This window comes from Simochromis diagramma, unplaced genomic scaffold (assembly GCF_900408965.1).
Source record: "Simochromis diagramma unplaced genomic scaffold, fSimDia1.1 OVJJ01000516.1, whole genome shotgun sequence".
Taxonomy (NCBI): domain Eukaryota; kingdom Metazoa; phylum Chordata; class Actinopteri; order Cichliformes; family Cichlidae; genus Simochromis; species Simochromis diagramma.
In genome coordinates this window covers 1,545,394-1,566,133 of record NW_024386938.1, presented here as the reverse complement: position 1 = coordinate 1,566,133, position 20,740 = coordinate 1,545,394, and the positions used below count along the sequence as shown (strand labels likewise).

General features: G+C 41.0%; 1 protein-coding gene across 4 annotated transcripts; it reads left to right on the top strand.

The window, feature by feature from the left end:
• Positions 1–621: 621 nt before the first annotated feature.
• On the top strand, positions 622–20,342 carry tnnt1 (troponin T type 1 (skeletal, slow)). 4 transcript variants are annotated; one of them, XM_040037314.1, is made up of 15 exons: positions 622–751; positions 6,087–6,114; positions 6,248–6,261; positions 6,658–6,732; positions 6,927–6,944; positions 8,623–8,643; positions 9,112–9,133; positions 9,247–9,307; positions 10,337–10,453; positions 10,569–10,646; positions 16,367–16,480; positions 16,585–16,694; positions 17,455–17,545; positions 19,976–20,016; positions 20,100–20,342. In XM_040037314.1, exons 2-15 carry the CDS (start codon positions 6,089–6,091, stop codon positions 20,143–20,145), a joined length of 834 nt encoding a protein of 277 aa, XP_039893248.1. In that variant the 5' UTR covers positions 622–751; positions 6,087–6,088; the 3' UTR covers positions 20,146–20,342. The 4 variants fall into 4 exon arrangements, with proteins under 4 accessions (XP_039893248.1, XP_039893245.1, XP_039893247.1 ...); XM_040037311.1 differs by having other exon boundaries at positions 657–751; positions 9,115–9,133; XM_040037313.1 differs by lacking the exon at positions 8,623–8,643 and having other exon boundaries at positions 658–751; positions 9,115–9,133.
• Positions 20,343–20,740: the final 398 nt, after the last annotated feature.

The following is a 20,740-nucleotide window of genomic DNA, read 5'->3' as shown; positions in this document are numbered from 1 at the left end:
TATTTTTGCTAAGTACTGTTTAGAATACCAGAATAGGGAGGATAGTGTAAGTTTAAGTTTATTATAAAGGCTTTATGGCTTTTCCTATTATACCACGGTGGGCCGGTCAATGGTCAAAATGCCTGGGCTGATTTTTTGTCCCAGTCCTGCCCTCCTCCAAAGACAGCGTGTAGTGGTAGAGGCCCCGTACAGAGAGAGACGGGGAGCCGGATTTAAATGCGAGCGTGATGTGAGCTTCTGTAGTAGCAGCTTCTTCTCTTCGCTTTTATCTTCTCCACTCCTCATTATTCACCTCCCAGTGTTCAAACAGTTTGACTTAGTAAAAGAAAAACACTCCTTATCCACCCCATCCATCAAACCCACCCTCTCTCTGTTTTATCACCCCTCTCCACCTGCCCTGTGGCATCCCTCCATTTGTCTAGTGAGGTCATCCCTCTGTTCCATCTAATCCTGCGAGGTGCTCATCTTTCTGCCTCCCTTTAATCCGCCTGTGGCCCCTGGCTCCAGCCACACATACACATGTGCATGCTTTTGCACACAGACTTGCAGTTATTCTTGTATTGTATAGTCAGACACTCAGTAATTCTCACAGCATGCATACACGCATAGTCATTCAGATAGCACACATGCACTCACTGTGCCACGCCGCCGCTCTCTATAAAACTGCCCTGGTCTCTGTACAAAAGCCATTCTGTCTGTCCCTGTCCCTCTGTTTGCCTTTGTCGTCTGCTGATACCCCATCATCACACAGGTATGTCTTTCAGGTTTTTAATGAGATCTTTCTGGGGTTTTATTCTCACCAGTTAGCATAATTAAACAGTTAGACAATTAAACATCATAGAGTGCAAATTTTATAACCTTTTTTTTCTAATTTGATTTTTTTGGAGGTTTTTTTCCTCTGTGGGATAATATAAGTAAAACTAAATTTGTAGTATGTTCATCCCTGAACGCAGCACAAAGGAGAAATCTGTAAAATACGAATGTTAAAATCAGCAATTCAGGCCAGATAAAATAAATGGAAAACACGGCAAACTTAAATGTGTTAATATGAGAGAAAAATCCAAATAAATTTTAGATTTGTTACTGCACAGGACAATTGTTAAGGCAGCAATTAAGTGTTCAAGGAGAGGTCAACAGTCATCAACACAACACAGTTGTTGTATAGCTTCTTCAGAGTTTGCTGTCTGACAGCAAATTAACTCTTATGAGTATGTGTGTGCGTGTGTAGCATACCACCATCAGCGCTGTGGCTTTGCGGTCACTGTCAGCAGCAGACACAGTTGCTGATAGTCTGATATCAGACTGGTTCATTTAGCACTCGGATGATGTACTAACAAGTGTGCACAAATGTGCTTGTGGTACATTTCCAGCAGTTACATCATGCCTGTTTCTTTCATCATCCGGTTAGTCACTATCCAGTGTTTTTCAGGCCTGGATTGTTCCCGTGTTCAGTAGAGCCTTTATTTCAACAAAACAAACAACACAGTGGGAACTTGCATGTTCTCCCTGTGCTTGTACAGGTTTCTGCCAAGTATTTTGGAATCTTTCCCACATTTGGAAGATACGCATGCCATTTCAGTTGGACGTGTGTGAGGTGGATAAAGGGCATGGAGTACTGTATGACTGAAAATAGGGCTTGTAGTCTAAAGTACTTTGAATGGTCAACGAGACTAAAAAGGCGACTCATTAAGAAATAAAGTTACACTCCTGTACATTACACTAAGTTGGACACACAACCTAAAAACCACTGAAGCAGAGATGTGCTGACAACGATGGATACAAGCCTGTAAAAAAAGCTTTTAAAAAAGCTGTTCTGGAATCATTTTTGTTTCCTTTTACAAACTGTTTTCCAAACTCCAACTTTCAAACTCTTTTGAGTATGACAACACAATAGCTCGTACTCAAAATAAACTAATGATATATTGTGCTGTGCGCTGTGCATGACACACACACACCTGTTGTCCTTGACTAAAATTAACCCACTAAAGCCTGTGCTAGTTGCCCACTGAAACTTGACCCTTCTCCAGATCCCCTGGTTTACTTATCCTCCCTCCATTCAGTTCCAAATAGGCACTTTCCAGCTATACCGGCAAGAAGTGTTGAAATATAAATATTTAAGGAATCCAATTGTCATTTCTCTCATTACCATGCGTCATAACTTTATTCATAGGCTTCACTGCTGTAAAAAATGGCTGGGCCCACCCAGATGTGGGCCTACAGTCACAATGAAACCAGTAAACCAGTTAGGTTGGTGTTCATTCCAAATCCACCTCAGTCAATGCACTGAAAACACTTTTGTTATTCTTGCAAGAAAGCACAACACACTCGCCCAATGGGAGAGGAGAGCTTGTATAATTAAGGTTTTACCCTGGCTTTCCCATCGTAGTACTTTCAGACACATGGCTTTGATTTGAGTTTACATGGAGGTTAATACGTTTTTCTGTCTGCACTCCAACAATATCTCATGCTCAGTTCCTGTTTTCGTTGTTCCCTGACTTTCAAACCACGCTGTTCTCGGAAAATATTATTCATATATTTCATTTGTATCCATGACAAAGTCTGTTAGAATGAGAAATAGCTGTAAAAATCGGGTGGTACAGCTGCAGGAAATGTCACTTCATAAAATGAATGATATTAATGAAGCTCTAGGATTTTACATTCCTGATAAGAAGTGTCTTGAGCAAACAGTAATTAACCAGTATTATAAAAGCATTAAAATAAAAGTTCAAATTCATTAAAAATGAATTTAAATGAAATGCAATCCAGCTTTATAACTAGGGGTGGGTTTTGATTATCCAATATTATCCAAGCTAGAATCGATTTTAATCGGAAAATCGATTCTAGCTTGGATAATATGATATAGATTCATTAAAATCATGAATCGGTTTTTAAATATAAATTTATTTTGCCCAAAACGCCAGAATCTCAGGTTAAACCTCACAGAAGTTTGACAACCAACAAACAGCTAAAAACTTAAATGAGAGCAGGTTGCACAAATCCACCGTTATACAGCGCTGTCGTTTTTTTGTTTTGTTTTTTTAATTTAACTGTTTTCCGACAAGAAAGTCTCATTTCTGGTGTTCAATACTGAAGAAATGGAAACTGTTTAAAATCATGCCAAATTGCAAAATGCTCAGCTGTGTCTAATCCAACCTCTGTGACTTTGCTTCACTTCAGCAGCATCAGGTAATACTTATATGTTAATTCATGGTTTTCTTCCATTTTTGATCTACTGCAGAATATTTTTAAGGTTATCTGCCATAAGTGTCCGTTACTGGGAATTTACTGCTAGTTGTGTTATTTTAATTAACAATCATGATGCCCATCATGTGTTTTGTAAGAGAAAGATGTGTAATATTGTTTTGAATGAACATAGCTAAGCGGGTGGACAGGAAGGGTGTAACGTTGGACCCAAGAAACATGCGCTGGAGCGAATATGATGACAGCATAACTTTTGTTTAATACTGTGGTTTGTTTACTGGGACACAGACACTCCCGCTCTCTCTCTCTGCTGTCACGTCCGCTTCTCCCCTCCGACTGTCACTGCCAACATATAAAGAGACACAATCACAGCACACCTGTTCACCCCGCCCCTGCGCCGCCCCGGGAGCTCACTGCGTCACCCCTCCTCTGCAGCTGGCCAGACACCACAAAGGACATTACATGAAAGGCCCCTTCATCCAGCAGTTAATAAATGGCGTGGACACGGGTGCTAAACAAGGCCTTTCTGCTATAAAGAGTAATCAAAATCCCAGAAAGGTTAACCCTCCTTTCCACGTGAGTGTGTGGAATTTGCTTTATGTTTTATACATACCAAATGATTTGGAGGTGTACTTTTGGCATATGATCTTTAAGTGTCTTTAAGTGAGACTGAATCTTTATAATATTTTGATTTAATGATGAGTCCTTTAAGATGAATAATTATGTCTATCCATGATAGTGTTTTGGATCAGTACGTTTCTGGAAGTTATATATCATGCACTAAGCTAAGCTAACCTGTGGCTAGTGTGTATAGAGAGAAAATTAAGGCCATGCTGCAACTCCGAATGCTGTGGCTGATTTATGTACAGGCCTTCCTCCATCTGTATATACACATGCACACAGAGTGAGGGGGTGAGTAACAACACATGGAAGATTTCAGATTTTAAGACGTAGCATTAAGGAGCCGATGGGTATGCCAAATGTGGTTCTAATGCTGGCACTGCATCACAGAGGGAAGAGAGGCCACAGCCTAGAATAACAATTCTGCCTCTTTCAGTTCAACTGCACAAATTCATAAATGATTCAAGACGAAAGGAAAAGGACCAGGCCACGATGGAAATGGTGATAAACGGGTCTTGTGATTTATTTATTTTTTTAATTGTTAACAGACCGGTCTTCCTACATGGAACTTTTTTCACTGTCTGTTAAAACTTAAATCTAAACAGGAAATCAATCAAACACTGTTTCAAGCTCTCTCTCACACTGTGCTTATACTGTAATGTGCAAATGTGCTGAGCCAACATTACCACATTGTAGTTTCTAAATTATATTGCTTTGTTGGGTCAGTTTTCGCATTTTAATGGATTGCTAACGTGACACACCGCTTACAAAGTTTAATCAGAATTCCTTCACAATTTTTTGAGCTATCATGTTTACAGACACAATGATGCGCATTAACACAACCAAAAACATAACCTCCTACGTGGAGGTTATGAGGCTGACTCAAGACTTTTGCACAGTACTGTATTAGGGCACACAATAATGCGACAGGGACCGGAGCGCCTGAGATGAACTGATGAAAGAGCTTCATAGTTATCTGGCTGCTTGCAAAATGCTCGACTGAACATTTGAAGCTTGGAATTGAGCCACCTCCACCACCACCTTTCCAAACCACACCTGCTAACCTGTCAGACGCACCACTGAGAGAGTGCACTGAGGACAAACATCAAGAGAGAGAAGGGAGACCCTAGAAAGTGAGAGAAACCCTATCTCTCCTGCTCTTTATGTGTTTGACCCCTGTCACATTCTCACCTGTTGACACTTCATCCATCTCCAGCGTGTCCCCCTGCCAGGACGGTGTCAGCGCACACCCACTGTGAATGTTTGTCTCTGTGCAGGGTTTTATGTCAGAACAATGGCAGCTCCGATGGACAGTGTATGACTAAAAGCGTCACGATGGGGATTGTGTATTTTTCTGTCTCCAGAGTGATTAATCGCAGGAGCACAGAAACGTCAGTCACCTGTGATTTAGTGAGGACAACAAATGGTCCTTTGTTTCCATAGTCCAGCAAAAGCAGATTTTATTTATATATATATATATTTATTTATTTATTTATTTGTTTTCTTCATCTGTCACATGTGGTGTGCAGTCACTGCATTGTTTTGAAATGTCACGTTTCACCCCTGGTAGCCATTTAAAAACTTGTTGTTTCCCTTGTAAAGTTAAATTTTTCTATCCATTTTCATCGTCCAAGATAAATTGTATAGTCTTTGGACGTCCCTGTTTTAATTCTGGGCAGCCCGTAGTATACCATCAGTCTCCATGTACTGAAGGAATAAAGGGTTCCTTTGTCCTTGTAGGCTCTGCTTTAAATCTGGGCAAAATTATATAACTGTTTAAACATAGGATCGTTGCAGTTCTCACTTTATTGGATTTGATTTTTATGCTTCTTTCAGGGATCCAACTAATCATTTTTGACTGTGGCTCAGAAAGTAGAGTGAGTCAGTTGATCCCCGGCTCCTCTAGTCTGCATAGCAACGTCTTTTTGGGCTCTTATGGAAACCCACCTGGCAGCCAGGTGCTTTCACCAGAGTGTGTGCGGCTTGTAGTAAAAAGAGCTCTGGGTGCTCCATTAGAGTCGAAAATGAGACATAAGTGCTGGTTCATTTTACCATTTCCCCTGACTTTCAATTTGCTTTTGTATTTATTCCCTAATTTTAAGATGAGATAATACTATTTTCTTTTCAATAATAAAAACATTAATCACTGCACTCTTTTGTTTTATAAAAATGCATTAGTTAGTTATGCAATCAGTTGGAAAAAGTCTTTTGCATTTATGTTTAACATCTTGGCGTCATCATCCTGCATTTTGATTTTGTTGCAGGCATGTCAGACGCAGAAGAAGAATACGAGTGAGTGAAAGAGAACTTACAAGAGTTTTTCATTTGATGTCACCTCTCAGCTTTCACACTAGTGTAAATCCATGAGCTGACAGGCCTACTGATAAATATTGGTTTTCTCTCATCCTTTTTCTCACCTCTCCAGGGATCAGACAGTGGGTAAGTTCAGTCAGATCGGTCCATATCAGTCACACGCATAGTGCAGTAAAACCATTATGCCTTAAAAATATACTCTTTGAAGTGGAGTAAGTTAAATGTAAAGACCCCAGTAAAAACTTTCCTGATTAGCTTATGGTGTCATTGTAACTTGATCACTTTGTCCATTATTGTTTCTGTTGGTGCCAAAAAAGTCAACAAACCAGGGTTCGCTTTACAGCAGGCCAACCCTGTGTTGGTTTGTTCACAAGACATGTCCACCTTTTAAATACACTATATAATCAGCATGGGTCTTTAATATGGACAAGACACATTAAATCAGACACATATAGTAATATAGTGACTGTACTATTGTACACACATCTGACGTGGTCTTTATCTTTGTTTTCCTTCTCCCAGAGGTTGAGGAGGAGCAGGAGCCTGAGCCTGAGCAGCAGGAGGAGGAGGAGGAGCAGGCGGAGGAAGATGGAGGAGGTAAGGTGTTGGAAAAACTGTTTCCATTGCGAATGGATGAGAATTTTTCTCAATCTCCAGAGATGCTCTCAAAGAGTTGGCCAAGCACTCTTATTCATAAATGTTGCGGGTGAACTGACCTATCACTTTTCCCTGTGTCCTTTTTTCCCAACATTGTTGGCTAATATTCTGCTGTTGTTCTTATGGACCATCAGAGCAACAAGAATATCAAGGTAGGGTGATTCACACCAGCTTGAGTCTCAAGTTTGCCACATTTCATTTCATTAGTCACTCACTTATCAGCAGACTGAAAACTTTAAATGATTCAGAGTTAGCCCTACAGGCTAGTTTAGACACCACACACACACACACACACACACACACACACACACACACACACACACACACACATATCTATCTATCTGTATACACACACACACACATATATATGCATATATGCTTGTTGTTGCAATCTGTGTTTTAAAGGAGCAAACACTCAAAACAGAAGTTAATTATAATATTTGTTTGAGTGTGCCGTTTAAAGCTGCAGTAATAAATGTTGCTTTATTGGATCAAGTTATGTATAATGTGACAAGCTTAGCTCATAAAAACAAATGAACTGGGAATTTTACAAACTCTGTAATTGCTCTGTGCTCCGAAATTTAGTGACTTTCAGTTCATTGTTGGGGTTTTACGGACCACAACTTTACTGTAAGAAGCTTTTTACTGTCCAGTACCACATAGCAGTTAGACAAGTTGGCAGCTAAGTGTAACCACTGTGTAATTAGCAACTAAAGCTACAGAAGCTGTCCTTAGAAGCTGGGTTTGCTTGATACAAATGGATAGAATTCATTAATACTTATAACATGAAAGAAGCACATTACTTCAGTTTTAAAAGCTCAGTAAAACATCATAATATTATATGAAGCTTCTGTTTTGGAAAATTTTTTCCTTTTAAAACTTGTACTGTGTTTTCATTTCTTCATCTGGAACCATTCGAAATATTCTGGCATTCATTATTACACAGAGTGCATGGATGTGTTTCCTGCGTTTCCAACATGAAATCAGTTTGACCTCACAGAACGTCTATGAGTCAAACTAAAATGCATGCAAAAACATCTGCATTTTGCAATAATGAATGCTCACAGAATATTCCAAAAGGCTACATTTCCCACAGCCACCATGTGCCAGTGTAGAACTGGCTCTAGCTGCATGATGGGAAATGATAGTTTTAAAGCAATAGCTAAGCATTTTGGAATATGTGCTTATTACTTGGATGCTAAGATTAGATGAGATGGTTGATAGAACTCCATCTTTTAGTAAAAGCTACAGCTAGCTGCCAGCTAGCTTAGCTTAGCCCGAGAGCTGGGGGGAAAAAACTAGCTAGCTACCAGCACCACTAAAATGAGTTTATTAGTGGCAACTTACAGAAACAGTGTTTCCACGTTTCCAGTCTTGGGCGTAGATTTGTATTTACAGTACAACTTTAAATACTCTAATCCAGGTATTAGCTAGAACGGTAATTGGTATATATTCCAAAAATAGCTAAATCCTGCAGCACCAGATATAACCTGGAGCTTCTTCTGGTCATTTCACACCTCTTTTCCCATTCATTTATCACATTTTTTTCCCCATCTATTTTTATTTATTTATCTATTTTTTACTTTCTTTTGTTTTACACTTCCTTCTTCTGGATCTTTACAACTTCATTTCTTACTCATCCGTATTTTGTTCTCCTTTCAATTTTTGTTCCCACTGTTTCCTTCCTACCACCTTTTTTGGTTGCTGCCTCCTCTTTCTTGCTTTGCTCATGTTCACACTTCACCCACAATTAACCCTCCTTTTCATTCCATATTTTCGTGTTACCATCCTTCCATGCTTCACTGTGTCTTTATGTGGATGGTCCTTCAGATCAAGATGCCCAGGAGGAAGGTGAGATCTAGTAGGCGTGCAGTTCCCTGAAGTGGTCACACTCATCACTTTCTGTTGGCACTGTATTTACGTCATTAATTATCTAACACATTGAGAGCAGGTTAACTTTTGTGGTTCTCACTGGACTCAACAGTTTTAACTGTAGCCTTTGAAAGCTATGTTATGTAGTTTCCTAAGTTATTACTTTCCATATGCCTCATTTTCTGGTAAAATCTTCCAAGACAGCCTAATACAAACTATGTGGTCAAATTCATGTAGCGGTTTAGTGTACCCAAGCCCAGGTTTTTTAATAGTATTATTTCACATTTTGTTATAACATTTAAAAAACCCGCGTTGCATTTCTTTCTCACTCCCATGCTTGCTGTGTATTGAATGCAACATTTTGTATTTGACTAATGACAACCAGTCATTGTAAACACTTTTTACTCATATAGCCATTTGTTTTATCTTTGTCTCTCTTTTATTCAGAAGAAGAGCGCCCCAAGCCCAAGTATGTTCACTCCATCTGTTTTTCTTATGTGTTTTGTAGCAGAAAACAGATGTTCTCTATTCATTTAAAGAACTGCAGTCTCACTTTGAATCTGTCGTATTTTTTACCTTCAGACCCATGGTGCCACAACTTGCTCCCCCAAAGATTCCTGAAGGAGAGAGGGTGGATTTTGATGTAAGTCACAAACATGATATTAAACCAAAACATCTTAGTAATAAATCCACGGCAGACCTCACCACGTTTTCATAATTTTCAGCACACTTAATCATTATTTCACAAACTTGGCTGCAGCTCTCCCTCTGCCAGCCGCACACATCACCCACAACACACCCTCAGGATCCAGTACCATTTATGCAGGGCGGCGTGATGAGCCGATGCAGCTCCGGTGCGTCAGCTTCTACTGCAGCCATGCCGCAGCCACGCCCACCACAATCTTTATATTCCTTTTTTAATTTTTTTTTACACTTTTCTCTTTTTAGTTAGCAATCACAGTCATCTTAATCTTAGTCAAGTTTCAATTTTGGAATTATTTCTGTTTCCTTTACCCTCACTGTCCCTGCATATTCCTAGCCTGTAACCAGATCTAATCCCTTTGCCAAACACATGCCAGCCAGGGCAAGAATAAGTTTGTTAATATCTGAGACTTGCTGCTGTTTTAGGTGTGCAAATTGACTTTAACACCGTGTACATACTCTTGCAGCATTTTAAGGACATTTTCTTTTAAGCGCTGTGGCTTAGATTGTTCTTCCACATCTGAATCCAAACTCAGTGTGTAATATATCTTTCTATGAATACGGTGTTCCTCAGGGACTGGTAGTAGGATCACATCTTTTTGTGCACATGCGTCTAATTATACAATGTTATTTATTGTTATTATGCCAGAAACATTAATCTTCCCGTCACATTTAATTATTCCTGCAGCCTGTAGTCTATCTAAGATCTATCAACGGATATGCTACATTTTCTGAAAACTGTAACTGTCCCAAGAATTTCAAGTTTGGGTAAACTATTTGAAAAACAGTTTCTGGCCAGTACAGCACTGTAGTGAAGCTGGTAACACTCTTTCCTCACAGCAAGTAGATTCTTGGTTCAAACCAGCTGGTTGGTTCAGACCTCAGCATGTGGTCTTTGCATGTTTTATCTTGCACTTGTACTTTACCCTCAATCTTTTTCTAAGTTACAGAAACATTTTTCTTGCCTCAGGACATCCACAGAAAACGTATGGAGAAAGACTTACTGGAGCTACACACTCTGATCGATGTACACTTTGAGCAGAGGAAGAAGGACGAGGAAGAACTCATTGCTCTTAAGGAACGAATTGTAAGTTTACTTTGCTACCAACACCAACACCAGTTGAATCCAACAAATGAATCATGTGTAGGATAAATGCTTCTTCTGTGTTGTTCTTAATATTACACGTTTTGCTGTCCTGTAGGAGCATCGTCGTGCAGAGAGAGCTGAGATCCAGAGGGTTAGAGCAGAAAAGGAGAAGGACAGACAGAACAGAATTGCGGTAACACTCTGACATAACTGTAAATATTTAGAGTGAAGGCATTTCCAGCTTTTCTTTAAAGGTCAAGTAGACGAAGCTAATAGAGTTAGCCAAATTGTGAAATTACCTTTAATATGCGGTGCTTCATAATTTTAAATTATTATTGTGCAAAAGTCTCAAGCCCTTGTGAATTTCTTTGTATTTCTGTAAAAAAAGAGGAGTGCCAATTTATTGAAACATAATTGTGAGGAGAAAATTGTTAGAAGGCAACGAAACTCACACTCAGATATCTATTATACATGTACATGGGCGGTCACGGTCCGATCTGCTCTGCACCAACGTGTGCACAACAGATGTGACACAGAGAAACCGCCCAGGGCTCTCAGCACATTCTTTATTTATACTTCAAATAAGTTTACACAGCAGTAGGAGTGGCATGTATGGAACTGATAATATTTCCTTAAAATCAGAATCAGAATCAGAATCAGAAAGGGTTTTATTGCCAAATGTTGAGCAGGTTTACAACATTAGGAAATTGCTGCGGTGCTTCAGTGCAAACATGCTGTCATAAATTGCGCTTAAATAGACATGAAAAAAACAAAAGTAAGAATAAGAATTAAAAGTGCTACGTAGAAAGATATATACATGAGTGCAGGTGGTGATCAGTGCCAAAACATGGAATCATGCAGTGACACAGCGTAGGGTCATGTGTTAGTGGCGGGGACAGTCATACGGTTATTGTTCATGTGTCCAACAGCAGAGGGGAAGAAACTGTTCTTATGGCGAGAGGTTCTGGTGCGAATGGACCGGAGCCTCCTGCCTGAGGGTAGCAGGTCAAACAGACTGTGTCCAGGGTGAGAAGGGTCAGCTGTGATCCGAGCTGCACGCCCCAGTGTCCTGGAGGTGTACAGGTCCTGCAGAGATGGGAGTCTGCAGCCAATCACCTTCTCAGCAGAGCGCACAACACGCTGCAGTCTCTGTTTGTCCCTGATAGTGGCTCCAGCGTACCACACAGTGATGGAGGAGGTGAGGATGGACTCGATGATTGCAGTGTAGAATTGCATCATCGTCCGTGTTGGTAGGTTGAATTTCTTCAGCTGCCTCAGGAAGTACATCCTCTGCTGGGCTTTCTTGATGACGGAGGTGATGGTGGGCTCCCACTTCAGGTCCTGGGTGATGGTGGTACCCAGGAAGCGGAATGAGTCCACAAAAGGAGAGACCTTTAGCTTGTCTGTTGAAACAGGAGATAGCTTGGTATGTATAGAACTCAAAACATTTCCATAAAAGGAGAGAGAGAGAGAGACCGTTAACTTGTCTGTTAACACAGGAGGTAGTATGGTATGTCACAGCATTCCACTGCACACACAGTGGGGCAAAAAAGTATTTAGTCAGCCACCGATTGTGCAAGTTCCCCCACTTAAAATGATGACAGAGGTCAGTAATTTGCACCAGAGGTACACTTCAACTGTGAGAGACAGAATGTGAAAAAAAAATCCATGAATCCACATGGTAGGATTTGTAAAGAATTTATTCGTAAATCAGGGTGGAAAATAAGTATCTGGTCACCTCAAACAAGGAAAATCTCTGGCTCTCACAGACCTGTAACGTCTTCTGTAAGAAGCTTTTCTGTCCCCCACTCGTTACCTGTATGAATGGCACCTGTTTGAACTCATCATCTGTATAAAAGACACCTGTCCACAGCCTCAAACAGTCAGACTCCAAACTCCGCCATGGCCAAGACCAAAGAGCTTTCGAAGGACACCAGGAAAAGTATTGTAGACCTGCACCAGACTGGGAAGAGTGAATCTACAATAGGCAAGCAGCTTGGTGTGAAAAAATCAACTGTGGGAGCAATCATTAGAAAATGGAAGACATACAAGACCACTGATAATCTCCCTTGATCTGGGGCTCCACGCAAGATCTCATCCCGTGGGGTCAAAATGATCATGAGAACGGTGAGCAAAGATCCCAGAACCACACGGGGGGACCTGGTGAATGACCTGCAGAGAGCTGGGACCAAAGTAACAAAGGTCACCATCAGTAACACACTACAACGGCAGGGAATCAAATCCCGCAGTGCCAGACGTGTTCCGCTGCTGAAGCCAGTGCATGTCCAGGCCCGTCTGAAGTTTGCCAGAGAGCACATGGATGATACAGCAGAGGATTGGGAGAATGTCATGTGGTCAGATGAAACCAAAGTAGAACTTTTTGGTATAAACTCAACTCGTCGTGTTTGGAGGAAGAAGAATACTGAGTTGCATCCCAAGAACACCATACCTACTGTGAAGCATGGGGGTGGAAACATCATGCTATGGGGCTGTTTTTCTGCCAAGGGGACAGGACGACTGATCCGTGTTAAGGACAGAATGAATGGGGCCATGTATCGTGAGATTTTGAGCCAAAACCTCCTTCCATCAGTGAGAACTTTGAAGATGAAACGAGGCTGGGTCTTCCAACATGACAATGATCCAAAACACACCGCCCGGGCAACAAAGGAGTGGCTCCGTAAGAAGCATTTGAAAGTCCTGGAGTGGCCTAGCCAGTCTCCAGACCTCAACCCCATAGAAAATCTGTGGCGGGAGTTGAAAGTCCGTGTTGCTCGGCGACAGCCCCAAAACATCACTGCTCTCGAGAAGATCTGCATGGAGGAATGGGCCAAAATACCAGCTACTGTGTGTGCAAACCTGGTAAAGACCTATAGTAAACGTTTGACCTCTGTTATTGCCAACAAAGGTTATGTTACAAAGTATTGAGTTGTATTTTTGTTATTGACCAAATACTTATTTTCCACCCTGATTTACGAATAAATTCTTTACAAATCCTACCATGTGGATTCATGGATTTTATTTTCATTCTGTCTCTCACAGTTGAAGTGTACCTCTGGTGCAAATTACTGACCTCTGTCATCATTTTAGGTGGGGGAACTTGCACAATCGGTGGCTGACTAAATACTTTTTTGCCCCACTGTATGGTCTCACTCCCTTTTCCTGTGGTGGTTCCAATTCACAAGCTCTTCTTCCTTTAAATGAAGCTACAACTAAACATAATCACAAAACTAAAAATCTTTCATCAATAATATAAGACAAAAGCAAAGTTTGTACAGTTCTAATGAGCTTGAAAGGTAATATTTGGTCAATACGGTTTGAACTCTCTTAGGTTTTCTTGTCATTTCTTTAAGTCGTTTTAAGGAACAGTTCTCCAGGCTTCTTGAAGGATATTCAAAGCTCGTCTTCGGATGTTTGTCTGCCTTTTTCACCCGTTCTCTGTCATAGTGATCCTCAGTTAGCTTGCAAGTCAGATGCTTTCCAACAGTTTTAACATGGTGGATCAAAATCTGACTGTACTTTTCTACGATCATAATTCCATCATTTCTGACAAGATCCCCAACACCACTGGCTGGAATGGAGCCCCAAAGCATGACAGAGACTCCAGTGGGTTTAACAGATGGGCTGTAGACCCTCACTGTAGTCCCTTTCTCCTGACCTCCTTACTTATCAACAACAGTTTGAATCAAAAGTTTCCCGTGAATCCATCACTCCATAACACCCATTGCCACTGATTTTTGTTCCACCAGCTTCTTCATCTTCTTCTCCCCCGTTGCCCGTCCTTAACCTCCCAGGACCTGCCGTCCACATATGTGGACATCACATTTTGGGTTGTCGAGACCAAAATACCTATTTTTACTGTAGGGCCTGATATCTACTTACGAGGACATTATGCTGCCACTGTTCTATCAAAATTTAAAACGGATGTCCTCATATGTGGCTCTCATTTTTCTCAGAAACAAAAATTAGGTAAAAATAAAAATCTGGTCATTCTTTGTTTTTACATTCATCAGGTCCCAATCGGCCCAAATAGCGAAGAAAAATTAAAAATGCATGCCATGAAAGGTTAAAGTGGCTTCATCACAGCGACTATTCCACAGAATATTGTGCAAAAATACATTTTTATGTCTGTCAAGATTTGTTGTCTTTAGTATTTTTAGAGATTCAACTGAAGAAATGAGAACAAATGTGTTTTTGCAACAGGCTGATAGAAAGCTACAAATACTAAAGATACAATTAAAAAAATATGCTGACTGTAGGTTATGTGTAGAGACAACCTAACTCACTGTCTTTTTTATGATTGAACGTGCTATATATCAGTGTGTAGTGGCAAAACCCTGACCTCCAAAAATGGTCAGGTACAAGAACTTGACTGGAAATAAATGATACCAAACCGATGTCTAAAGACATAGGGAACTGTTGTTGAAGACCACTTGGCTCCTTGGAAGCAGAATATAAAGAAATGAGGGGTTACTCTAGACCAGAGGTCTCAAACTTCAGTCCTCAAGGGCCGCTGTCCTGAATCTTTTCCATGTGTCCCTGCTGCAACACACCTGAATACAATTAGTAGGTCATTAGCAAGAATCTATAGAACTTGACTGCATGGTGAGGTGGCAACCCCTAACCCCACTCAAGTATATGTAAGTGTTTGGAAAAATGTACTTCTAAAAGTATTTTTATTGCACTATGTTAATTCACTCACGAGCTGCTGTAACATGAATCCAGTGGCTGAAATCATGCAGTCAAGAGCTGTGTCCCAAAACGTCGGCTGCATCCTTCGGAGGATCCGGCCTTCGAAGACCGAGAAGGCCGGAAGTGCGAGGCTGTGAAATGGGACGGTCTACCCTTCAGATTTGCGTCACCGCTGTGTCGGTGGAGTTTAACAAACTCGGCCGTCTGCTCCTTGCTATCTAAAATATAACAGGAGACTGCCGTAAATTCTCGACCGTCTCACACTTCTGTTTAATCAGTTTTCTGTTTAACGTTTATTCAGCTGTGGGAAAATCCCGGAGGAACCCACCCGATGGATTAATAAAGTTGTATTTAATCTAATAATCTAATAACTTTGATCTCAGCCAAACCGATTTACTCCGGAACAAATAAAACACAGAAAAAAGGAAAACAATTACATTTTTAAGTTATCCGAGTGACGTATATATCATGTTTAACCTGAGTAGCGAAAGACAGCGGGGGTCTGAAAACGATGAAGCCGGGAGTCCGCTGCTCTCGCCGGCTGGAGTGACCATTGACCCGGCTTGCTATCGAGCGGGTGGGTGACAGACGTCTCCGAAAACGTCGGCACACTTTTGCAAATATGCAATGTCTTGATAAACCGAGCAGATATTTGTAATTTACACTGAAAATATGTTAAAAGTTTATTTTGTGGCCCAGAAAGATTAATAAGAGTAATTTTAAAACTTGGTAGCGCCATTGTTGGCAGCTGAAATTTGGCTGGGCCGCGCTATGAATCCTGGGATATGGTGGGCCACGAAGGACACACCCGACCCATCCTTCAAATTCGGGGAAATGAAGGACGCATTTGTCGGCCGCATTTGAAGGAGTCGACGAATTGGGACAGCCTTCGTCGCCTGGCTGTGATGTAATCGGCCTTCAAATGCGGCCTCCGGAGGATGCAGCCGACGTTTTGGGACACAGCTAAGGTCTACAGAGTCTAATAAACTACTAATTGTATTCAGGTGTGTTGCAGCAGGGACACATGGAAAAGATTCAGGACAGCGGCCCTCGAGGACTGGAGTTTGAGACCCGTGCTCTAGACTTTGGCACAGTACTGTATGTTTTGAATTAAGAATACCAAATGTCAGTTCAGTTCTCTGGACATTTTACCACAGCGTGTCTCTCAGGTCAGCCAAACTGTTTCCAAATGTGTTTCTGGCTCAGTTTTCGTTCATCTGACAGGAAGAGCGTCACAGAAAAGAAGAAGAGGAGGCCAAGAGAAAAGCTGATGATGATGCAAAAAAGAAGAAAGTGCTGTCTGGGATGGGGGCGAACTTTGGAGGCTTCCTGGCCAAGGTAGACAAATGGCTGTTGTCAGTCTGGGGTGTGATGGTGATGATGAGATATGGAGTAAGTGTTTACATATAGAATAACTGTGAAACATATGTGTTCTGTCCCAGGCAGAGTCGAGGAAAGGGAAGCGCCTGACAGGCAGAGAGATCAAGAAGAGAACTCTGGCTGATAGACGGCAGCCACTAGCCACCGACACTCTGAGAGAGGACGGGCTGAAGTGAGTCTCCTCCAGTTGGGACTGTAGACAGCTAAGTAGTGATTATAATAAAATAACTACTATAACTTCTCTATAAAGCAGCCCACCTTTTCTTAAAGCATTTTACAGAAACTCAAGATAGTGATGATGCAGCAATAATGTCATGATTTCAGCACAATGATTTAATGTATTTATAAAGCTCAAAGATCCAATGAATGAGTGGTTTGTAGAACCAAATTAGCTAGATTAATTAGACAAATCCACAGTCACTGACTACAAATGTGTAGCCTGCTACAAAAAGTAATTCTATCTATTTTTCACTTAAATGACTTAAAGCAGCGGTCCCCAACCCCCGGGGCCAGTTCGTGAGTCGTGAAATTGATGGTTCTCAGGGTTATTAACTCAGTTTCCCTGGGGCTTCCATGTGTTATAGTTGTGTGTCTTATTTTGAAATAAATATTTACACGTTACCATGGCGAGCAGAGAGCATTAAGGGGCAGAGAGGAGGATGTTACTCTCAGTGTTGTTGGCGCACTTCAGGAGGACGCTGCTAATAAAGTTACACAATCACACAGTGAATTCGCGTTTATTATTATATTTACAAAATACCACCGTTTTTGTCTCGGTCGTATCATTTTATTTTGTTGTATTTATCCGCCACACCTTAAAGGCCGGTCCGTGAAAATATTGTCTGACATTAAACCGGTCGCAAAGAAGGTTGGAGACCGCTGACTTTAAGTAAAGGAAGATCATTTCTAACTTTACGAACTCTGCGTTCTAGGCAACGGGCCCAAGAAATGTGGAACTGGATCTACCAGCTGGAATCTGAGAAGTTTGATTTCATGGAGTGCATGAAACACCAGAAATATGAGGTAATACTGCAAACGGACCTCATCACTTTAAATGTCACTTTACCCTGCCAGTTTTGTTCTTTCCACTGTGCGTATGTTAGTGAACATTCGAAAATGGAAGGCTTTCTGTTTCATCGGCTGTGACATGAGGTCGGTTATGTAAACACAGGCAAGTGGGATATCCACCGAAACCTCAGAATCTTAGCTAAAAGATCATATAAATAATTTCCACTAGGGATCAATAAAGTATTCTGATTCTGATATAAACCATTTCTATGACCACCAAATACAGTGAAAACAACAAAACATTAAAAGAGCAGTTAAATAATTTCACGAAATTGACATAACACACAAACAAGTGAACCCCGTCTAACCAGCCAAACAACTAATTTTCTAAAAGCCAACATCTCACAGATTTCAAAACTGCAAGTTTCATCAAGCTCCGACCAAAGTTCAGCCGCAAAAGAAGACCACAAATAAAGTGCTGTATACAACATCTCTCATCTAAACAAACATTATGAGCCCTTTGTTTCCACTGCTAAGTGCTCTCTACAGGGAGTGCAGAATTATTAGGCAAGTTGTATTTTTGAGGAATAATGTTATTATTGAACAACAACCATGTTCTCAATGAACCCAAAAAACTCATTAATATCAAAGCTGAATGTTTTTGGAAGTAGTTTTTAGTTTGTTTTTAGTTTCAGCTATTTTAGGGGGATATCTGTGTGTGCAGGTGACTATTACTGTGCATAATTATTAGGCAACTTAACAAAAAACAAATATATACCCATTTCAATTATTTATTTTTACCAGTGAAACCAATATAACATCTCCACATTCACAAATATACATTTCTGACATTCAAAAACAAAACAAAAACAAATCAGCGACCAATATAGCCACCTTTCTTTGCAAGGACACTCAAAAGCCTGCCATCCATGGATTCTGTCAGTGTTTTGATCTGTTCACCATCAACATTGCGTGCAGCAGCAACCACAGCCTCCCAGACACTGTTCAGAGAGGTGTACTGTTTTCCCTCCTTGTAAATCTCACATTTGATGATGGACCACAGGTTCTCAATGGGGTTCAGATCAGGTGAACAAGGAGGCCATGTCATTAGTTTTTCTTCTTTTATACCCTTTCTTGCCAGCCACGCTGTGGAGTACTTGGACGCGTGTGATGGAGCATTGTCCTGCATGAAAATCATGTTTTTCTTGAAGGATGCAGACTTCTTCCTGTACCACTGCTTGAAGAAGGTGTCTTCCAGAAACTGGCAGTAGGACTGGGAGTTGAGCTTGACTCCATCCTCAACCCGAAAAGGCCCCACAAGCTCATCTTTGATGATACCAGCCCAAACCAGTACTCCACCTCCACCTTGCTGGCGTCTGAGTCGGACTGGAGCTCTCTGCCCTTTACCAATCCAGCCACGGGCCCATCCATCTGGCCCATCAAGACTCACTCTCATTTCATCAGTCCATAAAACCTTAGAAAAACCAGTCTTGAGATATTTCTTGGCCCAGTCTTGACGTTTCAGCTTGTGTGTCTTGTTCAGTGGTGGTCGTCTTTCAGCCTTTCTTACCTTGGCCATGTCTCTGAGTATTGCACACCTTGTGCTTTTGGGCACTCCAGTGATGTTGCAGCTCTGAAATATGGCCAAACTGGTGGCAAGTGGCATCTTGGCAGCTGCACGCTTGACTTTTCTCAGTTCATGGGCAGTTATTTTGCGCCTTGGTTTTTCCACACACTTCTTGCGACCCTGTTGACTATTTTGAATGAAACGCTTGATTGTTCGATGATCACGCTTCAGAAGCTTTGCAATTTTGAGACTGCTGCATCCCTCTGCAAGATATCTCACTATTTTTGAGTTTTCTGAGCCTGTCAAGTCCTTCTTTTGACCCATTTTGCCAAAGGAAAGGACGTTGCCTAATAATTATGCACACCTGATATAGGGTGTTGATGTCATTAGACCACACCCCTTCTCATTACAGAGATGCACATCACCTAATATGCTTAATTGGTAGTAGGCTTTCGAGCCTATACAGCTTGGAGTAAGACAACATGGATGAAGAGGATGATGTGGACAAAATACTCATTTGCCTAATAATTCTGCACTCCCTGTAGCTCACATTCACACTCCAACAAACCCATCAAGAGCAACTCAGGGTTCAGTATCTCACCCAAGGATACCTTGACATGCAGACTGGAGTAGCAAGGGATTGAACATCAACCATGGCAGATAACCTGCTGTACATCTTGAAGTAGACTATCTCAACAGTAGCAGTCAATTCAAAGATGTGTTTTTGATAAATGAATACAACTAGAAAGTAAAAATTAAAAAAAAAAAAAAAAAAAAAAAAAAGCTCAATGTGTGTAAAAATTCATATACACGTTTCAGCGTTTTACTCTAAACTCTATTCAACGGAATATGTTAATTGTGTTTCTGTGATCCTGCAGATCATTGTGCTACTGAACAGAATCCAACATGCCCAAAAATTGTGAGTAGTCACTTTTCTACAAATAGTCAGATTTTACTCTTGTTTTTTCTTTTTTTTAATTTCCTCTGTTCTTTGTCCTCCAGCAAAAAAGGCCATGGCAAAGGAAAGGTTGGCGGTCGCTGGAAGTAAATCCAGGAAATTCCAAAAAGGAAAACCACAGGACAGATGACAGGGGAGAAAAAAATGAAGTCGCTGTGGGAATTAAACATTTCTTCTCCGTGCTTCTCTAGTATCAGAGCCTTTCTGCCTTCATTTTAAGAATGTGGTAGATATTATATCTCACTGCAAATGGATAATAAAATATATGCACTGTGTTTTGAGTAGCATCTTGAGTCTGCTTCATTTGTTTTGATTTTGCAAAGGCATGTATGCACATTATGCGGAGCAAGTCTAATTAAAGCATTGCATTTGTTCTGATTCTGCTGCTTGTGGATCACAACTTCATCTGTTGTCAGTGCTCGTATATCTACATGGATAAATAAGCACAAATGAGCACATACGTTTACTTAATTTTGCTACAAAATGTTTATTAAGCATGGTTGTGAGACTCTGAGAAACATGAGGCATTTCTTATCGGCCACAACAGAGCAGCCTGCTATGGTTGGCCTGCAAGATGCCAAGGTGACCACGGAGACGAAGGCTGCTGCTGAGGGGCACCCAGCACCCACTCCCGAAAAAGGAGCTGGCTGCTACACTCAGGCTGTAGCCCTTAGAAGGTGGACTA